Raw genomic sequence first — 24368 nt, forward strand, 5'->3', positions numbered from 1 at the left:
GACGGGCGAGGGCGGCTGCGCATGTGCCGCCAGCGCCTCCCCGCCGGGCGGGGCGGGAGCCCGAGGGGCAGCGCCGGGGCGGGACCGGGACCGGGCCCGGGCCGCCCCCTCCCCACGGGGCTGCGGGCGCCGCGCCGGGCGGGGCCGCTCCAGGTGGGTCCGGCCTCGGGGGCGCGGACAGGCCCGGCCCGGCCCGGCCCGGCCCAACCCGACCCCGGCGGCAGCGGGAGGGAAGGAAAGGGGGGAGTGTTTCCCGCGGTCAGGGGGCGCCGGCGGTGCCGGGAAAGCCTGGGAAAGGGCGGTGTCCCTCGGCCGCGGGGACACCCGCCCCGGCGCCGCCGCTCAGCACGGCCCGGCCGGACGGGCCCGGTGTCGTCGGGGAGGGTCGGGAGCGGCCCCGCGGGTCTCTCTCTCGTCCCTCAGGGGGCTGAGGAGCCCCCGGTGCCGGGAGCCCGGCGGGCCAGAGCGCCGTGCCCGGAGCGCAGGGCGCTGTGGGGAGGCGGAATGAGCATCCCCCCTGCATTTGTCCTCCTGTTTGAAATCGGGGCTATAGAGAACTCTGAGAATACTCGGGTAGAAAAATGGGCAAAAAGCCTTAAAACGGTTCAGGGCCTGGTCACGTAATCATTGTAACAGCAGCAGGAGCAGCGACTTGCCCTAGAGACCATCTGCTGTCTTGCTCACCAGTACCTGGGCTGTTTTGGGGCAGCTTACCGAATACTTTTACAGTGGGCTGCGTGGAGGGAAGCATTAGTCACGGTAGGAAGCAGTAACGGCGTGGTTAGTGACTCAAGGAGAGCTGGGTGGGCTGGCTCCGGGCGCGGCCCGTGAGGGGGGCGGGGGGCCCGGCCGGCACCGGCACCGGGCCAGCGGGAACCCCCGCGGCCTGTAGGGTATTCGGGATATAGTGTTACTGTATGTATAGGTATATATGTATATCAACATCTATCTATGTATAGATAGCTATAGATACATAAAATATATATGGTTTGGGGTAATGTCTAAGTCTGCCCTTCTCCTAAAGAATAACTAGACAAAGTCTTAGCATGACATTGTAAGATTTCAAATAATATTCTGGCCGGACTGTTATGTCTTTGTGTTTCAAGTGGACTGTGTGTTGATCTGCACGGAGATTTTTCCATTGCTGTGTGCTTCCAGTACTACAGAGTACTGTACAGTTTTACTGACGTGTATCTGTATTTATTAATAATGAGTAAATGAAGGGGTAGTGGAGGTCAGCATTTGAAGAAATTGTTGCTGAGTATTCCCCATAGACTGTCCGGAATGGGATTCCCAAAGTGTCATGCATACCACTCATAACTGGTGCATACCTAGCTAGGAAACTAGGAGCTGCTGTGGGCAGTCCCCAGCAGAATGGAGGGGAGGAGAAAAGTTGAGAAATCCTTGCTTTAGCAAGCTAAGGACTGAAATTCCCAGATCCTCTGCAGCAGATATAGTAATAATAATACTGAATTAACATACAGGTGCACTTGGAAAATGTTCTCTACTAAGAAAGACTATATGCTTTGTTTTCAACAATTAATATTTGCACATTTTCCTGAATTATTTTATGCATATTTTGGAAATAAGTTACATTAGACACTTCACATTATTTTAACTATTTTTTACACTTCCAATAGAAAATTATTTTAACTCTTCAATAGCAAACATCTGAAATTCATAGGCTTTAAAGCCTCAAAGGATTAGAGCTAAGAAGAGAAAAAAAGAACCATGTTCCAGATCCCAATTCTTTTGCTTCTTGTATGACTGAGAAAATACCTCAAAATTAGGAAAACATGTTTAGAAAAACTGTAGGGCCATTATTTAGCTATAATGGAGTTTTTTGTGGGTGTTGTATTTGTGCTGATGAAACCTGTTCAGAGTCACCAAACAAAATCTAAAAAAGCTGTCTTGTGGTAACTGCAATCAAAGTGGAGTTTCACTTGCTTAGTGCTCTTAAAAGTGAATGCATGAATATAAAATCTAATATAAGTGCCAAAGAAGACATCACCACCAGTTGCTGGAGTTCCTGTGCCAGTTCTTCTACTTTTGCAAACATGCCAAATGCCATCTTGCTTATTGCATTGTCAAAGATATCAACAGCCAACATGGAAAATTATGAAAATCTGCTCTAATTGCTCAGAGTAAATAAACAGGAAAACTGAATGAGGACTCATCCCTTTCTGCTCTGATCCAGTTTATACGTCTTGAAATATTTTAAATAGTGATTGAAATATTTTAAATAGTGATAATCTTTCCTGTATGCAATCTTTCTGCTGCACAGTGTCTTATACTTTAGTGTTAATTCCAAGCAGAAAGACAAAGTGTTAAAACAAGCATCTCAGATTTTTTTTTTTTTTAGCTTCTTTCTCTCTTCCTTTCCCCTATCTCTACCTCAAATTAGAACCCCATTTGACTAGTTTTATCCTGTGATTACATCATAAGCCTGATTGTTCACTGTCATGTGTCTGGCCATGCTCACAGTGCTGGACCAAGCCTGTAGTCAGTGTCAGGCAACAGGAACCAACATGACCATGAAGCTGTGAATAATGGTGTGCAAGGCAGTTGTTGCTAATAGTTCTAACCTTGGGAGACAGTGCAATGAGTCCTGACTAACAATTTCATACATTTTTCTCCATTTTTTAGATTTTTAAGATTCACATATCTTCTGCAGAGGCTATGTATAGAGTAGGAGCCCGTAGACTAATTTCAGGCTAGCACTAGATTACAGGGTTCAGTCTGGAATAATATTTCATGCATAATTTCTCCCTTCACAACACTTGATGATAAAGGCAAAGTAAAATGTTTTAAATTAGAAATACCATGGCTGTTTTTGCAGTGGTGCTGTCTGCAGCCAGACTGGGTGCTACTGAGCAGCCACCTTATCAGGCTACCTATGGAGGATAGCAAAAACATCCCCACTTCAGATTGGCTGATTGTATTAGGGCAAATCCACAAACACAGTGGTTCACAGCAACTATTCTGCTGAGTAATGCTTCAGTTTTGAGGTTGGGAACAGACTTGGAATAACACCATGGGCATACTATCTTTAATTGCTGTTATCAAATTTGCCTGATTAAGATGATCCCATCTGTTTTCCTGAGCTTAGAGGATATCAGTCATGATGGCAGTGGTTTGGCTTAGGGGAGGGGTGCACCCTGTGGCCTGTAACCTCTGCAGTGAGGCTTCATGGACAGCTTGATGTGGTGCTGTCAGACTGTCAATGTACAAACCAAGAACCGGTCATGTCCCAGTGGGATCCCTGAGGAATGTGCTTGTTCACTTCAACAGGTTTTGGGTTACATACCTGAGGTTAAACAGGTGAGGTATTACAGCCTAAGGATGATTTATGAAATGAAATTATTGATATTCCATGGTATTTTATTAAGTATATTTCCTTATAGGTAGTGGTAAAACTGTAAGAGTTAAGAAATTATATTTTTAAATAGCAATCCAGCTGGCTATAAACAATCTAAGAGACTCCTTGGAGTGTGTAGAGATGTTTTCCTGGTCCAGGCATTAGATGAACCAACCAGAAGAGAAGGGTTATGAGAGCTGGTGCTTGCCAGTGCAGATGAGCTCATTAGAGAGGTTAAGGTTGGTGGCAGCCTGGACTGCAGTGACCACTCCCTGGAGGAGTTTGTGAGCACTGTGAGCCTGGCAAGGAGCTAAGTCAGGACCCCGAACTTTGAAAGAACAGATTTCCAGTTGTTTAGGAGTTGGTGAATGAGATTCCCTGGGAAACTATCCTTAGGGACAAAGAAACTGACCAGAGCTGGCAGCTCTTAAAAACATTTTTCTTAAAACTAGGTGATCTTTAAGGTCCCATCCAACCCAGGCTATTCTATGATAATCAAGTGAATGATTGTCTGAATTATTAAAGTTCTTTGCCATTATTACTAACTTGCATATATGTAGTCTCTGCAAGCTAGGAGTTTTCTCAGACCATGATTCTGGAAGGGAATGTGTTCTTCCTGTTTCAGGATGATACAAAAGTACAAGAACAGTTATATAATTACTGTCTTTCAGATTCTTTGATTCATTTGTAATCAGAAAGTCCTGAGGGAAGAAAACAGTTTACCAACTTTATACATTCTAGTAGTTATGAGCCAAAGGGAAAATAGAGATTTGTATGACATTTTACTTGAATAATCTGTGATTTTTGATACAATTAAAACTAAAAGAAGAAAATTTGGAGGAATAGCTACTTCAGCTCATTACTGCTGCTGAAATCTGCACAACCAAAAAGTTGCTCAATGAGAATCAAGTGTGGTACCCAACAGTCACTTCTCTTAATACTTGGACACTACTGATTTCATTTCCTCAACCTGGCTTTGACCTAATGTAGCTCTGCAAAGAGGGGGGAAAAAAAAAAATCTACATCTTCCCCCCCCACCCCCCAGTTCCACTGGGCCACCAACCAGGCAACAGATCTGTGGCAAAACCTCTAATCTCCCTCAACATTCAGGCCTGGTTGGTTTGTTTTGTCTTTTTCTCTGGTTACTTTGGTGTGTACTTTTCTGAGATTTTGAAAATTGCTTCTAATTTTTAAAATCTGATTTCCACACTGGCTTCTTATTTGTTCTTCCCATCTGGTGGAATTGCTCTTGTTCTAGGGGGTTTTAGATGAGCTGTCTTCCCACATATGCTGTGCAATACTCCCTAATTCCAGGGCTTTCTTCTTCCTGACATTCCACCATTGTCAGGTTGTCTGTGGAGAAAAAAATACCCCGCTATAACTTGTATTTTTAGTATAAACTTTAAAACATATGGAAAAGATCCTACCCTCTTTCATTAAGTGAAAGATCTGCACTATACCTTTATGACCACCCAGTGCCTGACATGTTTTCTAAGGAAAATTCTGAGGGTGACTTTTAATGAATGTAATCTTTAAATGGCTTAGCTGCACTGTAAAATAGATGTATGGTGGGAAACTTGCATCCAGAAAAATAGTTTGTACAAAAATAAAGCACCATGTTATTGTTGTTAGGTAATGCTTTTTTTGCATCCCAGTTTAGAGGAAAATGGACATGAGCCTAGTTTTCAAACTGTACATTCAGGTAAAAGAAGTTTAAATCAATTAGTAAGACTTTTTCACTAAGTCTGAATGAGAGTGAATACAGAATTGTGCACTTCTTCGTGCTGTGGACTGGCTTTTTTTGTGCTTCTTCCACATGTGAAGAAAGATCTGAACATTCATTAAAGCTCATTTGTTTTGAGCTTATACATCATTTATTAGAAGAGCATGAATAGACTTCAGTTTCCCATGTTTTGGCCCTGCTTCCAGTTTTCACTGAAGCTCATGTATGTCTGAACGAGAGCAGTAGTAAAGAGCAGACAGTGCTATGTTTGAACAGTAAATTTCTGGTATCAATTCATTGCACTGAAATACTTTATTTTTTTTTTCCAAAGGGGTGGTAATCAAGATGAATGATGAAGGGAAAGCAAGGGAATAGCATAGAAGACTATCCAATGAAGTTTGTTTTGGGTACCCAAATTTTCACTGACAATTTTCGGAAGTTTCCATTTCCCTTAAACTACTGAGAAACTGCATATTATTGAGGATTATTTTAATACTTTAGAGAGCAGGTGTACATAGCTGGTAACTGTTTAAAAATCAGCTGTGGAAAGTGTATATCAAAAATTTTTATTGTAACCATTTTTGCTTGGTAGTAAGGTCACCACAACCTGAGTGTATAGAACTCTGTTACATTTAATTCTCTTTTGGCATAACTTAAATTCTTTATAATACTGTCTGAGTAGCTTTACAGGGTGTTTGCCTTATGATTCATTTGAAAACATGTTCAAGATAGAAAAACGTATGGTATGTTTAAGCTATGTACAGAACAATTTGATTTAAATACTCCCCCAATTTTAATATATATTAGAAACATGGGAAGAACAACAATTATTTTAATACAGCCTTAAACTAAACGTATATGTATATTTAGCAATAAAATCTTGGCTCCAACAAGGATTTTTTTAAAGTTTAGGTTAATCCTATGTGTTGCTCCCATTTGAAATCACTGGTGCTACAGAGGTGATTAAATCTAATTGTATATATAATTGGTTTTCTGGATTAAAGGTGTCATGCTGTTTATTTGTACTTGAAGAAAAATCTTGGGTGGTTTCTTTCTTGTAGATAGTTTCAAAAGAGAAATTAAGTACAAAAGTTTACACATCTCTCTGGTTATTCTGTCCTGTGGTATTGTTGCTCTGTAATATACATGTCTCTGTTAAAGCCTGGGGTGTTATCTCTGCTATCTCACCTGGGCAGGGAGCAGTCACAGTTCCACTTGTTGGCACAAAGAAGAGAAATATCCATCATCTTTGTGGGTGTTGGAAACAGAGCTCTCTCTTTGATCACCAGTGTAGTTGAACATGGATGAAGGAAGGAAGCCCTGACCTTGCTGTTCAGTGGCCATCACAACTGGCCTCCCAGCTGGGATGGCCACTGGCCTGGAAGCAGCCTGAGACACACAAAGTACCCCTGGGACTCCCACTTCAGCACAGTCAGAGTGTCCTCCACAGCACAGGGTTTGTTTTGACAGCCACAGTTCAGTTGTTATGGATGGCAAATTACTAAAGAAGTGGAGAATCAGCCTTGGGGAGAGGATGGCAGGCACTGTGTTGAATCAAGGGGGTCATTCCATGAAACAACAAAAGTAACACCTGGAGATTTTATACAAGGATGGAAACTTGCTGGGGTTTCTACCTATTCCCTTTGATCTGGCAGGTCTCTGTGTTTGTGTCAAACTCTTTCCTCCCTTTTTATTTGTTCTTAACAGAAATGAAGCAATTGCCAGATTGGAGAATGTAGGGCAACAGAACAGATTTCACTGCAATGTGCCAGTGTGTGATACAGATCCAGCTTGTTCAGATGAGTGAGTATTTTGCTATGCATTGGGAAACTTGAAAGTCTGTGGCAGCTGGTGGTCTGCACTTTCAGAAGTGGGAAAAGCAGTAAGTGATGGTGACCAAAAGTTTTGGGGAAGCAAAAACAGTCTCAGTAATAAAGCGTGTTCAAGGTAGAGAGCATGCAGCCATGCTTTATTCTCTTTTACCACCAAAGTCCTAAGTGGTATTGTACTGGTATAATTAGATAATTAGAAATACTGCTTGACTTTTTTGGGTAGAGATGAACTGGAGATGGAATAGTTCAGTAGAAACAAAAAAAGCCCAAACCACATGCTATTTATGTTGTAGCATGTCATAGAACTTCTAGTCAAATATAAGAATACCATGGTGCAAATGCTGAGCAAACTGATGAACCGTTTTAGTTCAGAGTGAGAATAATTTAAGTTTTAGATATTGTAAGACTATGCTAATGGTAACAAAAAAAAGCTTTGATTACTACATTGCTCTGATTTTGTTATTTAAGAGAGCCCAGTCCCACAGAAGTATCCTCACTGCTGCTAGAGAACAGGTTCCTTGTGTATCAACAGGAGGTTAGGAGCCATCTGAATGGAGATGGTGTGTCTGTGCTTCTGCTGGCTCTTTAATCTTTAAAGGATGACATGTCCTGCTTCCCAGGGCCAATACCCTCTTGTAACCACTGACACCCTTTGTGGCTCCTTACAGAGCAGACAGTGACAGTAAGACAGAAGCTTTTGGCAACCTTGCCTTTTTGCTCCACTTCCAGTTCATGCAAACTCTCCAAGAATGGCAATGTCTTTATACACCCAGCATGTTTGCTGAATTGCCAATAATCTCAGAGGAACTGTGGTTTCATAGACTTCCATAGTTTTGATTTGTCTTTAACTGTAAGGTAGGTAGAGATATTTTGGGGGATAATGTGATCTAGGTGAGAAAACACAAGTTAGTCAGGAAAATCAGCAGAAACTTTTTTAAGATACTCTGTCTATTGTTTTTTTTCTGGCCCTGATTCTTCTAGTGTTTCCTTTGAAATTACCTCACCATATACATTAACAAAAGTTTATAATTTATTGATATTGATGATATTTATATGTTTTGATTATTCCTTTAGTTTTGAATTTCTGGGAGGTTTTTTCCTCATAGGTGGAATCCTAAGCCACCATCTCCTTTCCACTACTTAGGCAACTATCATAGCCTTCTTGTTTCTTGACACCTGGCTGTTACCTGATAGAAAGCTTCCTTACCTTGGGCTGAAATCTGTTCTGTGCCTGAAATCTATTTTCTGTATATCTTGCAAGTTGCCACAGGAAGGAATACTGCTTTGGCCAGGAACTCTACAAAATGACCTGGTTGTAATGGGTCAAGAGGCAAAAAAGAAATGGGTAAAATGAAACTGGACTTTTGTGTGGCTCAAAGCTTTGAATAATTTGTTCAAAAACAAACAAACCAACCAGACATCATTTCACATTGAAATTCTGGGCTAAGTGTTAAATAGCCATTTTTTTCACAATGTGGCATTATACCCAGATCAGCTGAGTTGTATTAAGAATTAGCACAGATTTATTCAACTGAATTATTTGGCAGATAGAATAAGGAGTGTTTCATATGTATTCCATACAGTCTTCCTTAAAAAGAAAATACACGTCAGTGAAATCTTGACCATACAGCACAAAATCTCCTTTCACACTGCACTACTCCAGACTTATTTAATACCCAAGAGTTAGAAAACATAAAATGATCTGGAGTGCAAACTTGATAACCACAAATTTTCTTTCAATAAAGCAACTAAAAAATACATGAAGTACTAAAGTGTTTACCTTATTTAGAGTAAATTTAATTTATTACAAAGCTCAAAAATGTATTTTAAAATGTGTGATCTGAATTCTTTTGAACTGGGTATCATGCTGGAATTTTTTGCCGCCAAGTTTCAGATCCCAGAAAAATAAGGTTTGCATGAAGTTCTTGGCAGATCTCTCTTGGAACAGCACAAACAACACTGCTTAACAAGGAGGCATTCATTATTTCTGTCTTGTTACCCTTTGCTAGTACAGACACCAGCTGTAAGGTTACTGGCATCTTTGAATCTTCCTAATAAAAAGCATGGGGAGCAGCCATTCAAGGATGATAGTTAGAAATATGTTGCATTTTTCAGGTTTGCTTTTGTTTTTGAATAGCCATTGTGCTTTATCAAGCTGAGCTAATGCATTGTCTGCATGTTCTCACGACAAACAAAGTTCAGGAAAGTAACAATTTCAGAAGGACAAACCTGCTGGTCTCACTTTAGCAGTCTGTGATCCTTGAGTGTGCAATTTTAAAAGTGTTTTGCTTTTCAAAACTAAAGCCATCTGGCATTTAACTTTTTTTGTTAAAGACATCACAAATAAATGGCCTTCTTCGTGACCATACATTTCTATTGCATTACAATCATTTCAGAAGAACTTCTAACCACAGTTGTGACTTTTTTTTCAGTAAACTAAGCCACAGGTCTTGTGTCCTCTATTTTGCTTAGCAGTCATGCACAATGCCTTTTTTAGCACCTGACAAAGTCCTGTGCTAGTGAAATTAGTGCCAGGTGTGCCACAGGTCTGTAAAATTAATATCTGAGCCCTGCAGTATAAGTTGTTTGGAAAAAAAAATGTCCACAAGGTGTATTCTAAAATTACACTCTTAGGACTGTATTTAATATTCTTTACACAAAGAGTGATGTTTGAGAACTTCAAAAATCAGTAGGCTAGAGCTCAACAGACACTTGGAGCAGTGGTAAAGGCTGCCATAAAGGAAACTTTTGAGACCTGGATCCTGGAGCTGCACAGTCACCAAGCCCAGTGCTGGTAGAAAGACACCCCGACTTTGGCTTCTACTCTTGCCAGCAGCATGCGGTTTATTGAAAGTGTTTTTACAGCCTTGCCATGCCCTTTAGTAATTTTTTGGTGTGGAATTCAATGAGGGCAAATTAATCCTTCATGCAGAGACAGAAGGAGCACCAGATATAATGTAGGGAAGCATGAAGGCTAATGCTGGCATTGATTTTAACAAGAGAACTGATAAAAAGTCTGGTTTGTAGCAGTTCTCTTGCATGTATTCCAGGCCTTTCTTACAGTGGTTTCTGCTGCCAAAACTAGCAGTGCTGGTAAGAGCTTTGGTGGAAAGAAAAATTTATTAGCCATTTACTCAAAAGGTTTATGCCATAAATCTTTTCCTCCGTTTGTCACAGTATTGGATTTTAACTTTATGTTTCCTTCACTCCCTACAAATGCAATGTGCCTATTATATTTGTCACACTTGCTGATTAATTAGAAGGGTCTTCATCTCTGAAGTTACATGATTGAAAAGAGAGTTTATTGATGGGCTGGTGGCAATACACTTTGGACACAAGTCATCTGGCAAGCTGGAACTTGATGATTCCCGTTGTCTCTTGGGGAATTTCTTTTTTTCTCTCCCATCCTTTTGCATGGGACCCCACAGGAGGGGGAAAAATGGTTTACTTTCAGTAAGTGCATGTTGTGTCAATGTTATCATAGTGTTAAAATAGATGCCAACCTCTTCTGCCTACAAACAGACTTGTTAATTGGAACACAAGAAAGAGATTAAAACAAAAGGAGAGAATTCTTAATTCTTAACTCCAATTACATTATATTTCAAGATTTATTTAATCCTGTTAATTTCCACCTGAATTCTCTAACAATCTGGGTTATAGTTTGCTGCCTAATGAAGTCCTTGGAATCTGGCAATTGTGTTTGCAATCTTTTGATCAAATTCTCATTCTCTAAGTCTCAGAGACCTAACTGAGGTTTGTAAGTTTAAATTAGTTTGAATTATTCTCATACCCTAAAATCATTCCTTCTAATTGCAAGAAGCTAGATTATCTTGTACACAAAGATTGGTAATTGTAGTTGCTGTATTTTTTATAGCTGTGCTAACAGTATGATGATACGGAATTAAGGAGTCCATCAGTTTTCAAAATAAATACTATAGGCAGTATTTGAGCATATAATCACATACATTAATTATGTTAATAATTTTTTCATGAATCGCCATATAGAGTTATTTCCCTATGGATTAGTGGCATTTAATACTAAAGCTTCAGGGCAGGATTGCTGTTCTTTTATTTATTTATTTATTTATTTTTAATATAAACCTCTTTAGTAATATGCTTTAAGAATTCAGAATTAATTAGATTATTTTTTAAATTCAAATTTTATCATGGATTTCTGCAGAGACTTAATATTGGCCAATGTTTCCTTAGAATGTGGTTCTTCAAACAAAGAGACTGTTCAGGAAGCCTAAAAATATTACTTCAAGTTGTTTTTTACTGATGATTTACTTTCAAAAACTGTAGGATTTGTCTGTTAAGATTAAACAAAATTAGAAAATCTAGGCCTCAGAATAAGTATACTGCATGCAATACCTGTACAAAATCAGGACATTTTGTATGAATATGAATTGTGTAGTTAATAGTTAGCCACCATTATTTGGTTTTAGATTATCTGGATTTTTCCTGTGTGGTTCCTTTAAAGCTGTAATTCAGAAACCAGTGGAGTAATTGACTCACTGGTTCCTTCAATCAAAGAACTATTCATTAAATACACTTTGGGTTAGAGCTGCAGTTAAGTACCTACCTAAAAATCTGCTGAGTGGCTTCAAAATCCCCAAACATTAAAGAAACAGAACAATATTTAGTTTTATGGCATCAGGTGGAGCAGACACAGGCACCAATCCCCAAATAAACATACTGTGGCTTCCATACCTCCTTTCCACCCAAGCAGTGGATATTTTGTTAACTCCAATTATATGTATTCAAGTGTGGCACACTTGAAAAAAACAACCCCAGAGAATAATTTTTTTTATTCTTTAATTGACATCTTCATAAACTTAATGTTCTTCATTCATTATGATGTTATTGAACAACAACAGCAAGTCTCTGGAATTCCCTAGTTTAGAATAATGTAACATGGGATACAGACTGAGATATTTAAAAGAATTAATAGCTTAGAGAAAGCCCAAAGCTGTTCCTGTTGATGTGATTTTAGACACATTTTAATTGTCAGATCTGTCAGTGCTGGCACCTGCCACTTGAGGGAGTGATGCAGGAGGTTGGACTCCAGTTTGAGTCCATTCTCAGCAGATTTGCATATGGTTGGAGCTCACTCAAGGTGGAAAATTCAGACACTGTGTGAAGATATTTTGGCTACAAAGGGAACTTAAAATGCTCTGTATTAAAATTTTGGACAGTTACCCCTTGGGATGGTTTTATCTGTTCCTCAAATCCCTGTGTGGAACTAGAGAAGATCTTGCCTGCCAGAGGTGTGCAGGGGTTTGGTTCTGGGGTGATTTGGTTCAGATTGGAATTAACAGGGTCACTCTGGGCAGTATCACTGTGGGGAGCTGAGGTGGATGGAACAGCGAGGCCCAGGCAGCTCTCTGCAATGCTTTGGTGCTGTCTCTGAATTAGTACATGGAATGCCTGGTTCTTATGGATTTAGCGTGCCTGGGAATAGAGGGATCTCACTCTCCTGCTTTAATCCAGTCTTGTTTTACTGAATTATTATTTGCAAGTGATGGGAAAGGTTGATTCATGCTGCAAAAGAAAAGCTGTGAGACATTATAGGGCAAATGCCTGTTTTTAAACTGAAGGTAGGAATCCTTTCTGTATATTTGATATATAAACCTTGAGTGAATATGAAAAAATCTTGATATAATTTAAAATAGACCAAAAAGTGGGATACTTACTATTAATAATCTGTTTGTTATGGCTTTCATTGCTTCTTTTGACTTTAATCAATAGTTACTGTCTTTGTTTTTCTAACAAATTACTGTCTTTGTATTTCTAACAGAAATTTGCATAAACTTGAAATAATCTGTTGTTGTAATATTTAGGTAGTATATTTATGTAGTAAATCTGTCAGTATGTATTGGTCCTTTTGTACATGTGTGTACATTGTTACATTTCTGTAGCTCCAAATATTTACTTTAGAAGTTACTCTGAAGAGACACTTTAGTTATGTAAGAACTGTATCTGTGCAGGGGTTTCTACTTACAATATGTGATAACTTTCTGAGCAGCTATTGTACACGAGTGTAGGCAAGATGGGAATATTGTAAAGTCTTGGTGTTTTACCAACTTAATTAAATAACAATGTAATTATACAAAATAAAAATGCTACCCTACTGCCCTGGAAACCTTAACATTTTCCTTTATGACACTCCCAGATTAGTTGTCCAGAATGAGCAAAAATTACTGTCCATAATTCCTCATGGTTTTCTAACAAGACTTAAATCCACCTTTATTCAGCCAGTGATTGAACTAACTAGATTTTAGGAGGAAAAATATGAAGACAAACCCCTTTGTAGCATTTCTGAGAGCATCTTGTCTGGGACATTTCATGTACTCTAAAGGTACAAAAATTGTAATTCAAAAATCTTATTAAAATGCCATTCACCTCAGATCTGATTAGCAGCATCAAGAGCTGAGAGGATGGGAATTAAATTCACCAAGGCACTTCTTACTTTCACATATTTCATCATTCTGAAAGAAAACTTAGGCAAATGAATGAACTAGAATGTTTATGCTTTATTCCAGGAAAAAATATTTATTCAGTGAGCTCACAGAGTACAGTATCTGTTTCAGAAGTTTTGTTACATCTATACTGATTAACTTTTCCATGTAAATAAAGAATAACCTAGTACATTCTGTGGGAGCTTGCACTATTTTCAGCGGTGAGCACTTCCTATAAAGCTTGTTAAGATTTTTGTTGGAAGAAATAATGAACTGTCCAGCTGTCCAGCTGTCCAGCCTTTATGAGCCACTCAAGGTACAGTAGCTCTATTGTTACCTGTTATTAGTCATCTCTTTTTCAGACTGTTGAGTCTACATAGTTGTTTCTTGCATGGAAGCCCTTTCATGCCTCTGAATATCCATAGAGTCCTTTTCTAAAACTTTTTTCAATCTCTACTGTAGTCTTTCTCACTCGAGATGAGAATTTTCTACCATGTAACTTTGTTTTTTCTTACTGCTGTTACACACTGAAAGAAGTAGAAAAAGCTGATACATATAGGATGTTTGCATTTTGGTGCATGGACTGTATAGGGTATGAAACATATCATATTAAATATTGTTGAAGTACTTGTCTTTGTTTAGCAAATGATGTTTTGAATTCCAGGAAATGACCTTGTAATAATGGAAGTAAGAAAAGGAAATTTGCTTCTGTTAGGGAGGGAAAATGAAGGAAAGAAATTTAGTGCAAACAAAGGGGAATGACAGAGGCTGAATCAGAGAAAGGTGGGGATTTTCTCAGGAATGTATGGAGTGTGGGTGGAAGGTGCCTGACAGTTTTTCAGTCTAGTGATGCCCACTTTCCAAATGTTCAATAATCTTTTCAATTCTAGCAGTTAATTAAAAATCCCAGCGAGACTAAACTCCCCTATTTGCACTCTGTATTGCTACTCCTGTAGTAAACTGCTACAGAGAAATGCAGAGTACTTTAAGATAGACCATGTTTCACGTGTGACTGGACATGAATGTTATAGGATGCTGTAGGCAGCTGCTTGAAATCCCCCAGCTTTGTGTGTGTTTTTACCCTCCTCTCACTGGCTCCTCTGAGCTGCAATTAAACTGTGCTTCCAAAGAGGCTGCTGGGATCTGAGTTTCTCTTCTGCAAGAAATAGTGATGCTGGTAGTCAGCAACAAAAGTGATGAAGCAGAAATGGAATTCCCCATCAATGTGACGCTCTCAGGTTAATGGGATTAATGTTGGAGTAGAAGGAGGAGGAGGTAAGGGTAGGGTATCTGTAGTCCCTGGGAGTACATCAACCCACAGAGCTCCCTGCAGGGTATCTTTGCCATGCTCCAGATCATTTATGGCCATAGAGTATTTTATTTTGGGAATGCTCTGGTCCTCCTGCATGTGCTCCAGCCCAGGATCTGTACAGACACATCTATGACAAGCCGTGGTGTTGTAAGGAGCTCTGACTGAGTAAAAGGTAACTGTGGCAGGGGAGAAGACGGCCACCGACTCACGGCCCACCAACCCCAAAGAGAAACACTGAGCGTGCAGACTGATTAGCACGAGAAATGAGGGACTCATTAACGATAGTAGAATTCTGATAAATAAGAGAACCGTGCAACTTGTAGCCAATGAACACTCATTTGTCAGCTAAAACGTATAAATAGTAAAAGGTTTTGATAAATAGCGTGCTTGATTTGTGGAATACCACCGCGCACTCAGGTTTGCACAACTCCGAGATAAATAATCAGTGTCTCTCTCGAGTGTGTCATTATTGCCTTGTTGCACACGAGCTAACGAATGCGATTTTAGCGGGTAACGAGCGCGGCTGCGGGCCCCGCAGGCAGGCCGAGCCCGGCGGCAGCAGCCCCGGTAGCGGAGTCCGCCCACAGCCCCGGCCCCGGGACCCGCCCACAGCCCCGGTAGCGGAGCCCGCCCACAGCCCCGGCTCCGGGACCCGCCCACAGCCCCGGTAGCGGAGCCCGCCCACAGCCCCGGCCCCGGGACCCGCCCACAGCCCCGGGCCGGGCAGGGCAGGGCAGGGCCGGGGCTGTGGGCGGGAGCGGCCGCCGCCATTTTGTGCGGGAGGCGGCGCGGCCCGGCGGTCCGTGAGCCCGGGGCGGGGGGTGGCGGGGCCGGGCTCCGCCTGCGGCGGCGGGCGCGGCTGTCGGGCGGAAAAGGCCCCGCGCCGGCTCATTCTCCCCGAGGGTGGGCGGCTCTTGGCGGAGAGCGGGGCTGGGAGAGGCTGTCGTGCTTTCCGGGGCCCCTCCCGAGCAGCGCGTCCGTCAGCCCTGCGCTCTGCGGGAGCGCTCCCCTGGCCTGGGAGGCTGCTGAGCTTGCAGAGAGGTTCGTTGTGGGAGGTTCTCGTTAGGCGCGAAAAATTAAGCGGTGATATTTGATTTCCGGTGCGGGAGCGCTGCGGGGCAGCGACCCCTGGCACCCACCCGGGGCTGTGCGGGCCCGGCCTCGGCACCGCCCCCGGCCACACGGACAGCGCTGTCCCTGCACACAGGCACGGCTCCGTGTACTGGCAAAACACTCGTGTGAGAAAAAGTTCCTAGAGACTTGTAGGCCCAGTACAATTTATTCAGAATAAAATTGCCGCATTTTGTTTACTTTTTTACTGATTGTACGATAGCAAGCGATTGGTGAGCGTATCTGATGCTTTCGGAGATAAATACTGAAAGTTTCAGAATATAAAAGATGGTTATTTTTGAACACTTACTTTGTCTTGTATTACGGTGTGTATTTGGCAGATTGATCGTGTAAGTCTTTGCTTGTTTGTGGACACCGTGAACAAGCAGAGCTGGACTCTATCAAAAGTTTGCAGCCTTATAATTTTAACTGGGCCTTAAAATGAACAACAGAAGGAGTGATATTGGAGGAATCCTGTATTGAATTTGATATCCTTTCCAAAACAGATTGTTTTACTTGGTTTAGGTTGGCTGGGTTTTCCCCATAGCTTAGATGAATTGTGTGCATCTGTGGTTTCATCTTAGAAGTAGATGAACTCTCCAAGGATTTAAATATGACTGACTTGCAAAACGGATAAATTTCCACACAGTGAAAAGTGAAGTTTTTACTCAGCTGCAAAGGCCTAATATTGACAATTAACTGTAGATAGATCTCTATATTGTTCCATGCTTCCACTGCTATTTTAAGATACTTCTTGACGTTTGCATCAACATTGTTACGACTGAGATAGTTTTGAGATAGTTTTTAAACAAGGTGGATTCTAGATCTTTTCAGAGATTGAGAGTTGGTTTCTGTGTTTGCCAGTATTTGCTAGACTTTTTTTTTTTTTTTTTTTTTTTTTTTTTTTTTTTTTTTTTTTTTTTTTTTTTTTGTGGTAACAGTAAAATGTACCTTTTTCAACAGTGGTAGTTTCTAACAACTGTAACCATTTCCTTTCTAGTGTACTGAAGCATGTTTTTACCACGATCTGTTAAAGTCAAGAGGGCTGCTGATGAGGACAAAAGTTGTACAGCTAAGAAAAATAAACTGTCTTCTGAAGGGTCTTTGCTAGAGGAGGCCACAGAGTTCCAGGACTGTAAGTCAGTTGGAGCAGAAACCTCTGCTTCAACAGACAATTCAGGTGAAATTGTACAAGAACACGCAGGACCTGCAGCTGCAGACCTTGGTGCTGCTCATGCACCATTGGGAAAGGACAGCCAAAGTACCGAGGATGGTGGCTCTTCGGAGGAGCCCATCAAATCCTTCAGCAAATCGCAGCGGTGGGCAGAGCCTGGAGAGCCCGTGTGTGTTGTGTGTGGCCGCTACGGGGAGTACATCTGCGACCAGACAGATGAAGATGTTTGTAGCTTGGAATGCAAAGCCAAACACCTTCTACAAACGCAGGCAAAGGAAAAGCAGCTGACACCTGATCAACCCACAGATTCTCAAGCAGAAGCTCACCTGCTTGATGCACCTTATTTCTACAAAGATCATTCCTTTATTTTAGGTTTGCAAGATGAGCAGGTTGAGAACCTTAAACTCCAGCTGGGTATTGCTGTCCAAGGCCAACAGGTCCCAAGACCTATTGTAGAGTTTGAACACTGTGGTTTTCCTGAAACTTTAAACAATAATTTAAAGAATTCCGGCTATGAAGTGCCAACTCCCATCCAAATGCAAATGATCCCTGTTGGACTGTTAGGGAGGGATATTCTGGCTAGTGCTGACACGGGCTCTGGAAAAACAGCAGCTTTCCTGCTTCCTGTTATTATGAGGGTTTTGAAAGAGGTAATGAAACTTCAGATAGTTACAGACAGCAGTTTGCAGCTTTGTCTGTTGGATTCCCAATGTAATGGAGAATGTGATTGCAGTGTTTTTGCATTAACATTCAGTGATTTATTTGACACTTGATTGATGAGGTGTTTGGTTTTTAGAGCGGAGAAGTGCTGATTATTTTTAATGAAATTGAATGTTTTTTCACTTTGGTCAGGAGATGAAGCAGCTCTGTCAATTTTACCTATTACACTGTTCCTGCTTGTTGAGAAAGTTAATTAAATTCGGTGGTAAACTTCGTAAATTAAGTGAAATAGAAAGTGAAAATAATTCCAGGCCCTCTGTAAGTTCCTCCAGTATCTTTGTATATCAAATGGCTCAAAGAGATTGGTTGGAATTTGTATAACTTCACAGAGTAATTTCTCTTGGAATATATTTGGTTGACTGTCAGATAATTACAGGAATTTGGGTTAAAAATAATTCTGAAATCCTCTAGGTTACACAGGTTCCACTTTTATAACATGGAAAAAGAATTAAGAGAACTTCTGCTTCGTAAAGACATGACTGTATGATTAGAGGCAATAGCAAATAGTATTCTGTACCTTGTGTGTGGTTCAGAACTGCTTTTTGCTTTATGGGTTTTATTCAAAAAGAGATGCATAAAAATATATTAGAGAATTCTCGATGTGATTCTCATGATGCTTTGCACTGTTTAGATACCTTCATAGAAAGTATATACACACAAATGTGTGTAAATTTTTTCAGATGAATAATTGAAAGATTTAAATAACTCTTTTATTCTTTAAGGTACTGTAGGAACTCCTACACTCTAGTTTAAGAATGAAAGCATTATGTAGAAGTAGGTAAGAAAAGGGGTATACACTCCAGTAGTTCCTCTGTCTGATTATCATTTAAGTCTGCGAGACAGATACATGTTTACAGTAACATGTGCAAAATTGGAGTCTCAATGAATAATCCCTCTGTACACAATCTTTCCCATTCTTCATCTTCACGGTCCTGTACAAGTTCGTGTATATATTGAAAAGTAATTTTATTTTGCTGCTTAAAATAATTCTCATTTATAATGTAAAGGATTACTTCAGGAAATTTGAAAGCTTTTAATCTAAACAATAAACCAGCTTTTTCCTGTCCTTTGCAGACAGAAGCTCCCTGTGCCCTTGTTCTGGCCCCGACGCGGGAGCTGGCCATTCAGCTGGAGCGGCAGGCCAAGGAGCTGATGGCCGGCCTGCCCCACATGAGGACGGCCCTGCTGGTGGGGGGTCTGCCCCTGCCCCCGCAGCTGCACCGCCTCCGCCAGCCTGTGAAGGTGAGCGCCTTCCCATCGCACTGACAGGAGACAGAAACGTCACTGCTGACACCTGTCAACACGCAGAGATGGCTTTCTCCTAGGTCTAAATTGCCGAAACATTTGTTACCTCATGAAAATTTTACAGTTACGCAATTTTAAAAAACTTTTTCGCTTCCAATTAAATAGCTTCATCTATGATATTGCTACTTTCAAAGATTGAAATATACCAGTATTTTACACAAGGAGTTGTAATTGAGAGGAAAAAGTAGTTTGTTTTTCCTGCAGATTTTATTGCTTTTAACTTAGACACCTCCATTAGTTTTAGAAGGTCCATTTCCTCTTAGGGTGTCATAATCTATAAGGTTTTTAGAAGTTTTATGACTCACTTGAATGCAAGTAATTTCACTTATGACTGCCATTGTTATGTATGTTGTGGAATTTTATAGTTTTCTAGGATGATCCTCTGTCCTTTCATGGAATTTCTTACTCCTGTGGGTTTTTTTCCTCTGTTTTTCTTTTTCAGGTGATAATAGCAACACCTGGAAGACTTCTTGAGATTTTAAAGCAAAGTTCTGTTCAACTGCATGGCATAAAAATTGTAGTGGTGGATGAAGTAAGTTTTTTATCAGAGCTCTATTATCTATACAGAGGTCCTAGTAGAGTACTGTGGGTGGATAGTCTCACTTATTAAACATACAGTGTTGGTTATAAAAGTACAATATATTTCTTAGGAGACAGTTATATTTTTTGACACAATTTGAAACGTGTTTAAACAACACGTTCTATTGCTGTAAAGATTTAGGTACCTGAAAAGATAATACTGTGGGACCAGTGTGAACCATTTGTTTTTAATTTTCTTACTTAGCTTTTCTCCTGACTGTAAATACTCCTGCATTTGGATTGTTACATGTTACATTATGATTCTTCTGTCAGTTTAAGTTCACAATCCTGCTGTTCAGGGAAAAAATGTGGTACAAATCTCATGGTTTTCATTTAGGTGGATACCATGCTAAAAATGGGTTTCCAGCAGCAAGTGTTGGATATTTTGGAAGACATCTCTCACGATCACCAAACCATACTGGTGTCAGCCACGATTCCAGTGGGCATTGAGCACTTGGCAAATCAGCTTCTGCACAATTTTGTCAGAATAACAGTTGGAGAGAAGAATCTGCCATGTTCCAATGTCCGGCAAATTATCTTGTGGGTAGAAGAACCATCTAAAAAGAAAAAACTGTTTGAAATACTAAATGTAAGTTTAATATTTTTCTCATAAGAACAGTTTATAAAATGATTCATGTCTTTCCACATCTCTGTCAGGTTCTCATCTCATGATCAGGAGAAATTGAATCCATGCTGATGAAGAACAGCCAGTGGTTGTAATCCCTTTTTAAATAAACTGTTTAATTTTACAGGATAAGAAGCTCTTCAAGCCACCAGTGTTGGTATTTGTGGACTGTAAATTAGGAGCAGATCTGTTGAGTGATGCTGTTCATAAGATTACAGGATTGCAGTGCACAGCTATGCATTCTGAAAAGTCTCAGGTGGAAAGAACAGACATATTACAGGTTTGTGCCTGCTCAACTTAAGGCTGTTTTGGTAGATTTCAAATGGCCTTTTTTTTTTTTTTTTTAATGTGGCTTCATTTGAATGGCTGAAATCATAATTGACTGCTTTTCTGCCGTAATACCTGAGGTATTGCTGGGGGAGATGAGACAAATTCTATTTTATCCTATTTTAAATGTAGATAAATACAGAGACTGTTTCCCACATTATTTGAAATGGGAATTTAAATAAGCATTTAACTGTAACTGACAATTTTGGAAATAAAATTGTGGCATTTATCTCTTTGGTTATCTCTCTGAATTATATTCCTGTTTAAATCAAGCATACGGGAGCCATTCTCTCTCCTACAACAGAATAATCCCACTGGGTGTGTTCTTACACCAAATAACTGGCTGTTAACTTATGCTTGGAGAGGTTCAAAATACAAATAAGGAAAAAAGAATTAATTTTGGTTTGTTTCTTCCTTGCCAGGGATTACTTCAAGAGAAGTATGAAGTTATAGTAAGTACTGGAGTCCTTGGACGAGGGCTTGACCTTGTCAATGTCAAACTGGTGGTGAATTTTGATATGCCTTCAAGTATGGATGAATATGTACACCAGGTAAATAAATAAATTGCTTATGCTTTATTTGAAAAGTATATTGAAATATGACATCCACCTATGGAAATTTAAATGTAAACAGAAAGATCATTTTCCTCTTCAGAATATTTTTAAAAAATAGTGCTGGGTATCTCTTCTGTAAGTGTCCTATGTAAATTACTCAAATCTAGAATACTGTTCCGATTATCTCCTATATAAGTTACTGAAATCTAGAAGAATGTCTTTAAATCACTTACTTTTGCAGTGTTCTTCCTGTTTTGTACTCTCTTGTATCATTTTGTGTCTATAGAAAACAAAGTTTACCACTTTTTTATTGTGTGAAGAAAGGCCAGATGTCCCTCTTGCAGGTGCAGCTCATCCACAGTGTGGGATATGCATTAATAGTTAGAAAAGCAGTCATGAGCTTGATTTCTTCCCCTCTTTCTAGTCAAGCATCTCCTCTGATACTTTTTCCTGTGGATTTCCTGCTTTAAAAAAGATGATCTGTGAGTTGCACGTGTGTGTGCACGTTTGTGTGCACAGTCCCCAGCCTTAGTTCAGCTGGCACATCAAGAGAACTCATTCTTGCCCTCTTTGTGGCCTGAGGAAGACACAGTGCTACTGTGTGCAGCTCTGAGAACATCAGCTGTGGGAAAAGGCAGAAGACTGGAGGGAGTCCAGGTGAAGTCAGGGGGCTGGCACACGTGACACTGCAAGGCAGGCTGAGGCCACTGGGCTTGTTTGGGCTGCCCTAGAGACTTAATTGCTCTCTTCCATTCGCGTGATTACACAGGAGACAGGGCCACACTCTCCTTGAAGATGACCAGGGAAAGGACAAGTTGTAACTTCCTGCAAGGGAAATTGTGGCCTCATAGCAGGGAGAGGATTTTCACAGCGAGGGGAGTCAGGCAGTGGAAGAGGCTGGAGGAGTGATGGGACCTTTGTGCTTCAGACACTTGAAACAAGGCCTTGAGGGAACTGATCTTTGAAGTAAATCTTGTTCTGAGCAGCTGAGAAGGACCTCTGGAAGTTATCCACTGTCATGAACTCCTCAAGTAGCCTGTGTTATTAACTGCAGTATTCCCCTCTGTTTTTAATGATCTTTCTGCTAAAGTTTCAAGCATGCATTAAGTAAAAATAATGGTCTTTCCTAGCATCAAAACTATACCAATATTAACATGCTAGCTGTTCCTAAATAGAGAGTCTTTGTAGATTCTTTTCTAATTTGTTCAAGCATTTTTAGATAATATTGGTAAATATTTTGAAGTTGACATTGAAAGTAAAGGGTGTTTTTGTGGCCATGCTGGCACATATTGTGCTTGATATGAAGTATAAGTTTTTGGTATCTCTAGAGTATGTTTTCAAACCTTTTGTTTGGATCAGTTTTACTGTACATCTTTGCCCATAGTCTGGACCTCCTACCTCAGAATCAATATCAAACTTAAGATGTGTCCCATAAACAAGTCACAATATTAAATGCCTTTCAGCTACAGCTTCAGATCTACATATCCTCAATTCAGGAGTTTTGTTGTGAGTACCTTTGTGCTTAGAGGATGGGAGAGATTTGGCCCTGTCACTTAGGTTTACTTGCTGTTTTGTAACCAGAAAAACCCAAAACCAACAACTTCTAAGACCATTTGAAGAACTTCCATTTAACATTGCTAACTTAAAATGAATTTATGTTTTTCAGGTTGGAAGAGCAGGGAGATTGGGTCACAATGGAACTGCAATTACTTTTATCAATAACAATAGCAAGAAGCTCTTTTGGGATGTTGTGAAGAGAGTAAAACCCACAGGCACCATTCTTCCCCCACAGCTGCTTAATTCCCCATATCTGCATGACCAGAAGAGAAGGGAACAACAGAGACTTAAACAGTTACAGAATAGCCTTGTAACAGGAGATAATATTATGGACATTATTAAAAAACACAACAAAAATAATTCTCAGAGGTAATAAAGGCATATTTATAGTTATGTAATTACAATAAAAGTGTGATTAAAAATAAATACAAAATGTTGCCTTGTATATTGCATTTTTAAAAGAAATTTGTACAGTTTTTAAAGAAGTCTCCTTTTTAATCTCATCTTTATTTTGAAATTCAGACTATTGTGTGCTTGAGTTACTGTGGTAATTTGGTCTTGCTGGCAAGAAAAAAAAGATTAGTAGTGGCAGATTAGCCTCTAAAAATCTTTTTATTTTAGCTTAAGTAAAATCTTCCAAATGGGAATGTTTCTCCAAGTCCTCAGTATGCTCTCTTGGGGTTTCTTAAGAACATACATGCAAGCACTGAAAATTTAGTTTTTCCCTTAGTCCCTGTGGACCACCTGGGAGTTCTGCTGAAGGACTTTGCAATACCAGAAATAATTTGTTATTAGTGTAACTTCATGGAAGAGACATAAGATAAAACCTCTAATTTTGATTTTATTTAATTAAAATTATGTCTTCTTTAGAGGTGGAATTTGTTGACTTTTCCATCTCATTTGAAATACTCTACTCCTGCCTATTAAATATTTTTGTGTAACTCTCCTGCAATTTAGGCATTGGTATGTTTAGAAGCGTGGGCCTCCCTGCTGTACCAATATTCCACAAATTGTGTTCAACAGTCATGAAATCAGGCAACAGTTCTACACTACGTTTGCTCCAGGAGCTAAATGCAAGTACAGGTTGTGTAAAAATAAAATTGTATCAGCAACTCGGTTCAGTTATCGTGTAGCCAGCTGTCTCATTGCTACTGGGTTTAGATGGTTTCCTGTAATTTATTATCAGTGGGTTTTTCATGCACATATATATCTATTGATTCCAGCACTCTGTTTTTATTTCTTCCCCTGGTGCTGCTGGAGTGCCAACACTGCCTAAGTATCACAGCCATCGTGTGTTCTTTTAATGCCTTTCCCACCCATTTTTTCCTCCCGTTTGCACTCGTGCTTTGGCTGTACAGGGCAGTGCGGTGTAACTGCAGTAACCAGTATGAGTTACCCGTGCGGCACTGGGTGGGATCGGGCGGGATCACGGCACTCTCCCTGGCCGGGGCTGTGCGGGACGGGTGGGATCGGGCGGGATGGCGGCACTCCCCCTGGCCGGGGCTGTGCGGGACGGGTGGGATCGGGCGGGATGGCGGCACTCCGGTGGCCGGGGCTGTGCGGGACGGGTGGGATGGCGGCACTCCCCCTGGCCGGGGCTGTCCGTGTCACGGCGCTGCTCCTCACCCCTCGCTCCTGCCCGGCGGGGCGCCCCCTGGCGGCGCGGGGCGGGGCGCGGGGCGGGGCCGGGTGTGGGCGGGGCCCGGCGGAGCCAATGGGGCGCGCCCGGCGCGT

The 24368-nt window shown here is 40.7% G+C and overlaps 1 protein-coding gene across 5 annotated transcripts; it reads left to right on the forward strand.

Annotated features, from left to right (window-relative positions):
• The first annotated feature begins 96 nt into the window (after nucleotides 1-96).
• On the forward strand, nucleotides 97-23750 carry DDX59 (DEAD-box helicase 59). 5 transcript variants are annotated; one of them, XM_083868031.1, is made up of 9 exons: nucleotides 97-153; nucleotides 6789-6884; nucleotides 16794-17617; nucleotides 18762-18929; nucleotides 19435-19524; nucleotides 19909-20160; nucleotides 20324-20476; nucleotides 20946-21074; nucleotides 22744-23750. In XM_083868031.1, exons 3-9 carry the CDS (start codon nucleotides 16805-16807, stop codon nucleotides 23005-23007), a joined length of 1869 nt encoding a protein of 622 aa, XP_083724157.1. In that variant the 5' UTR covers nucleotides 97-153; nucleotides 6789-6884; nucleotides 16794-16804; the 3' UTR covers nucleotides 23008-23750. The 5 variants fall into 5 exon arrangements, with proteins under 5 accessions (XP_083724157.1, XP_083724161.1, XP_083724160.1 ...); XM_083868035.1 differs by lacking the exon at nucleotides 6789-6884 and having other exon boundaries at nucleotides 117-153; XM_083868034.1 differs by lacking the exons at nucleotides 97-153; nucleotides 6789-6884 and adding an exon at nucleotides 15449-15482.
• The last annotated feature ends 618 nt before the right edge of the window (nucleotides 23751-24368 follow it).

The sequence above is a fragment of the Zosterops lateralis genome (genome assembly GCF_965231275.1).
Source record: "Zosterops lateralis genome assembly, chromosome: 9".
NCBI lineage: Eukaryota > Metazoa > Chordata > Aves > Passeriformes > Zosteropidae > Zosterops > Zosterops lateralis.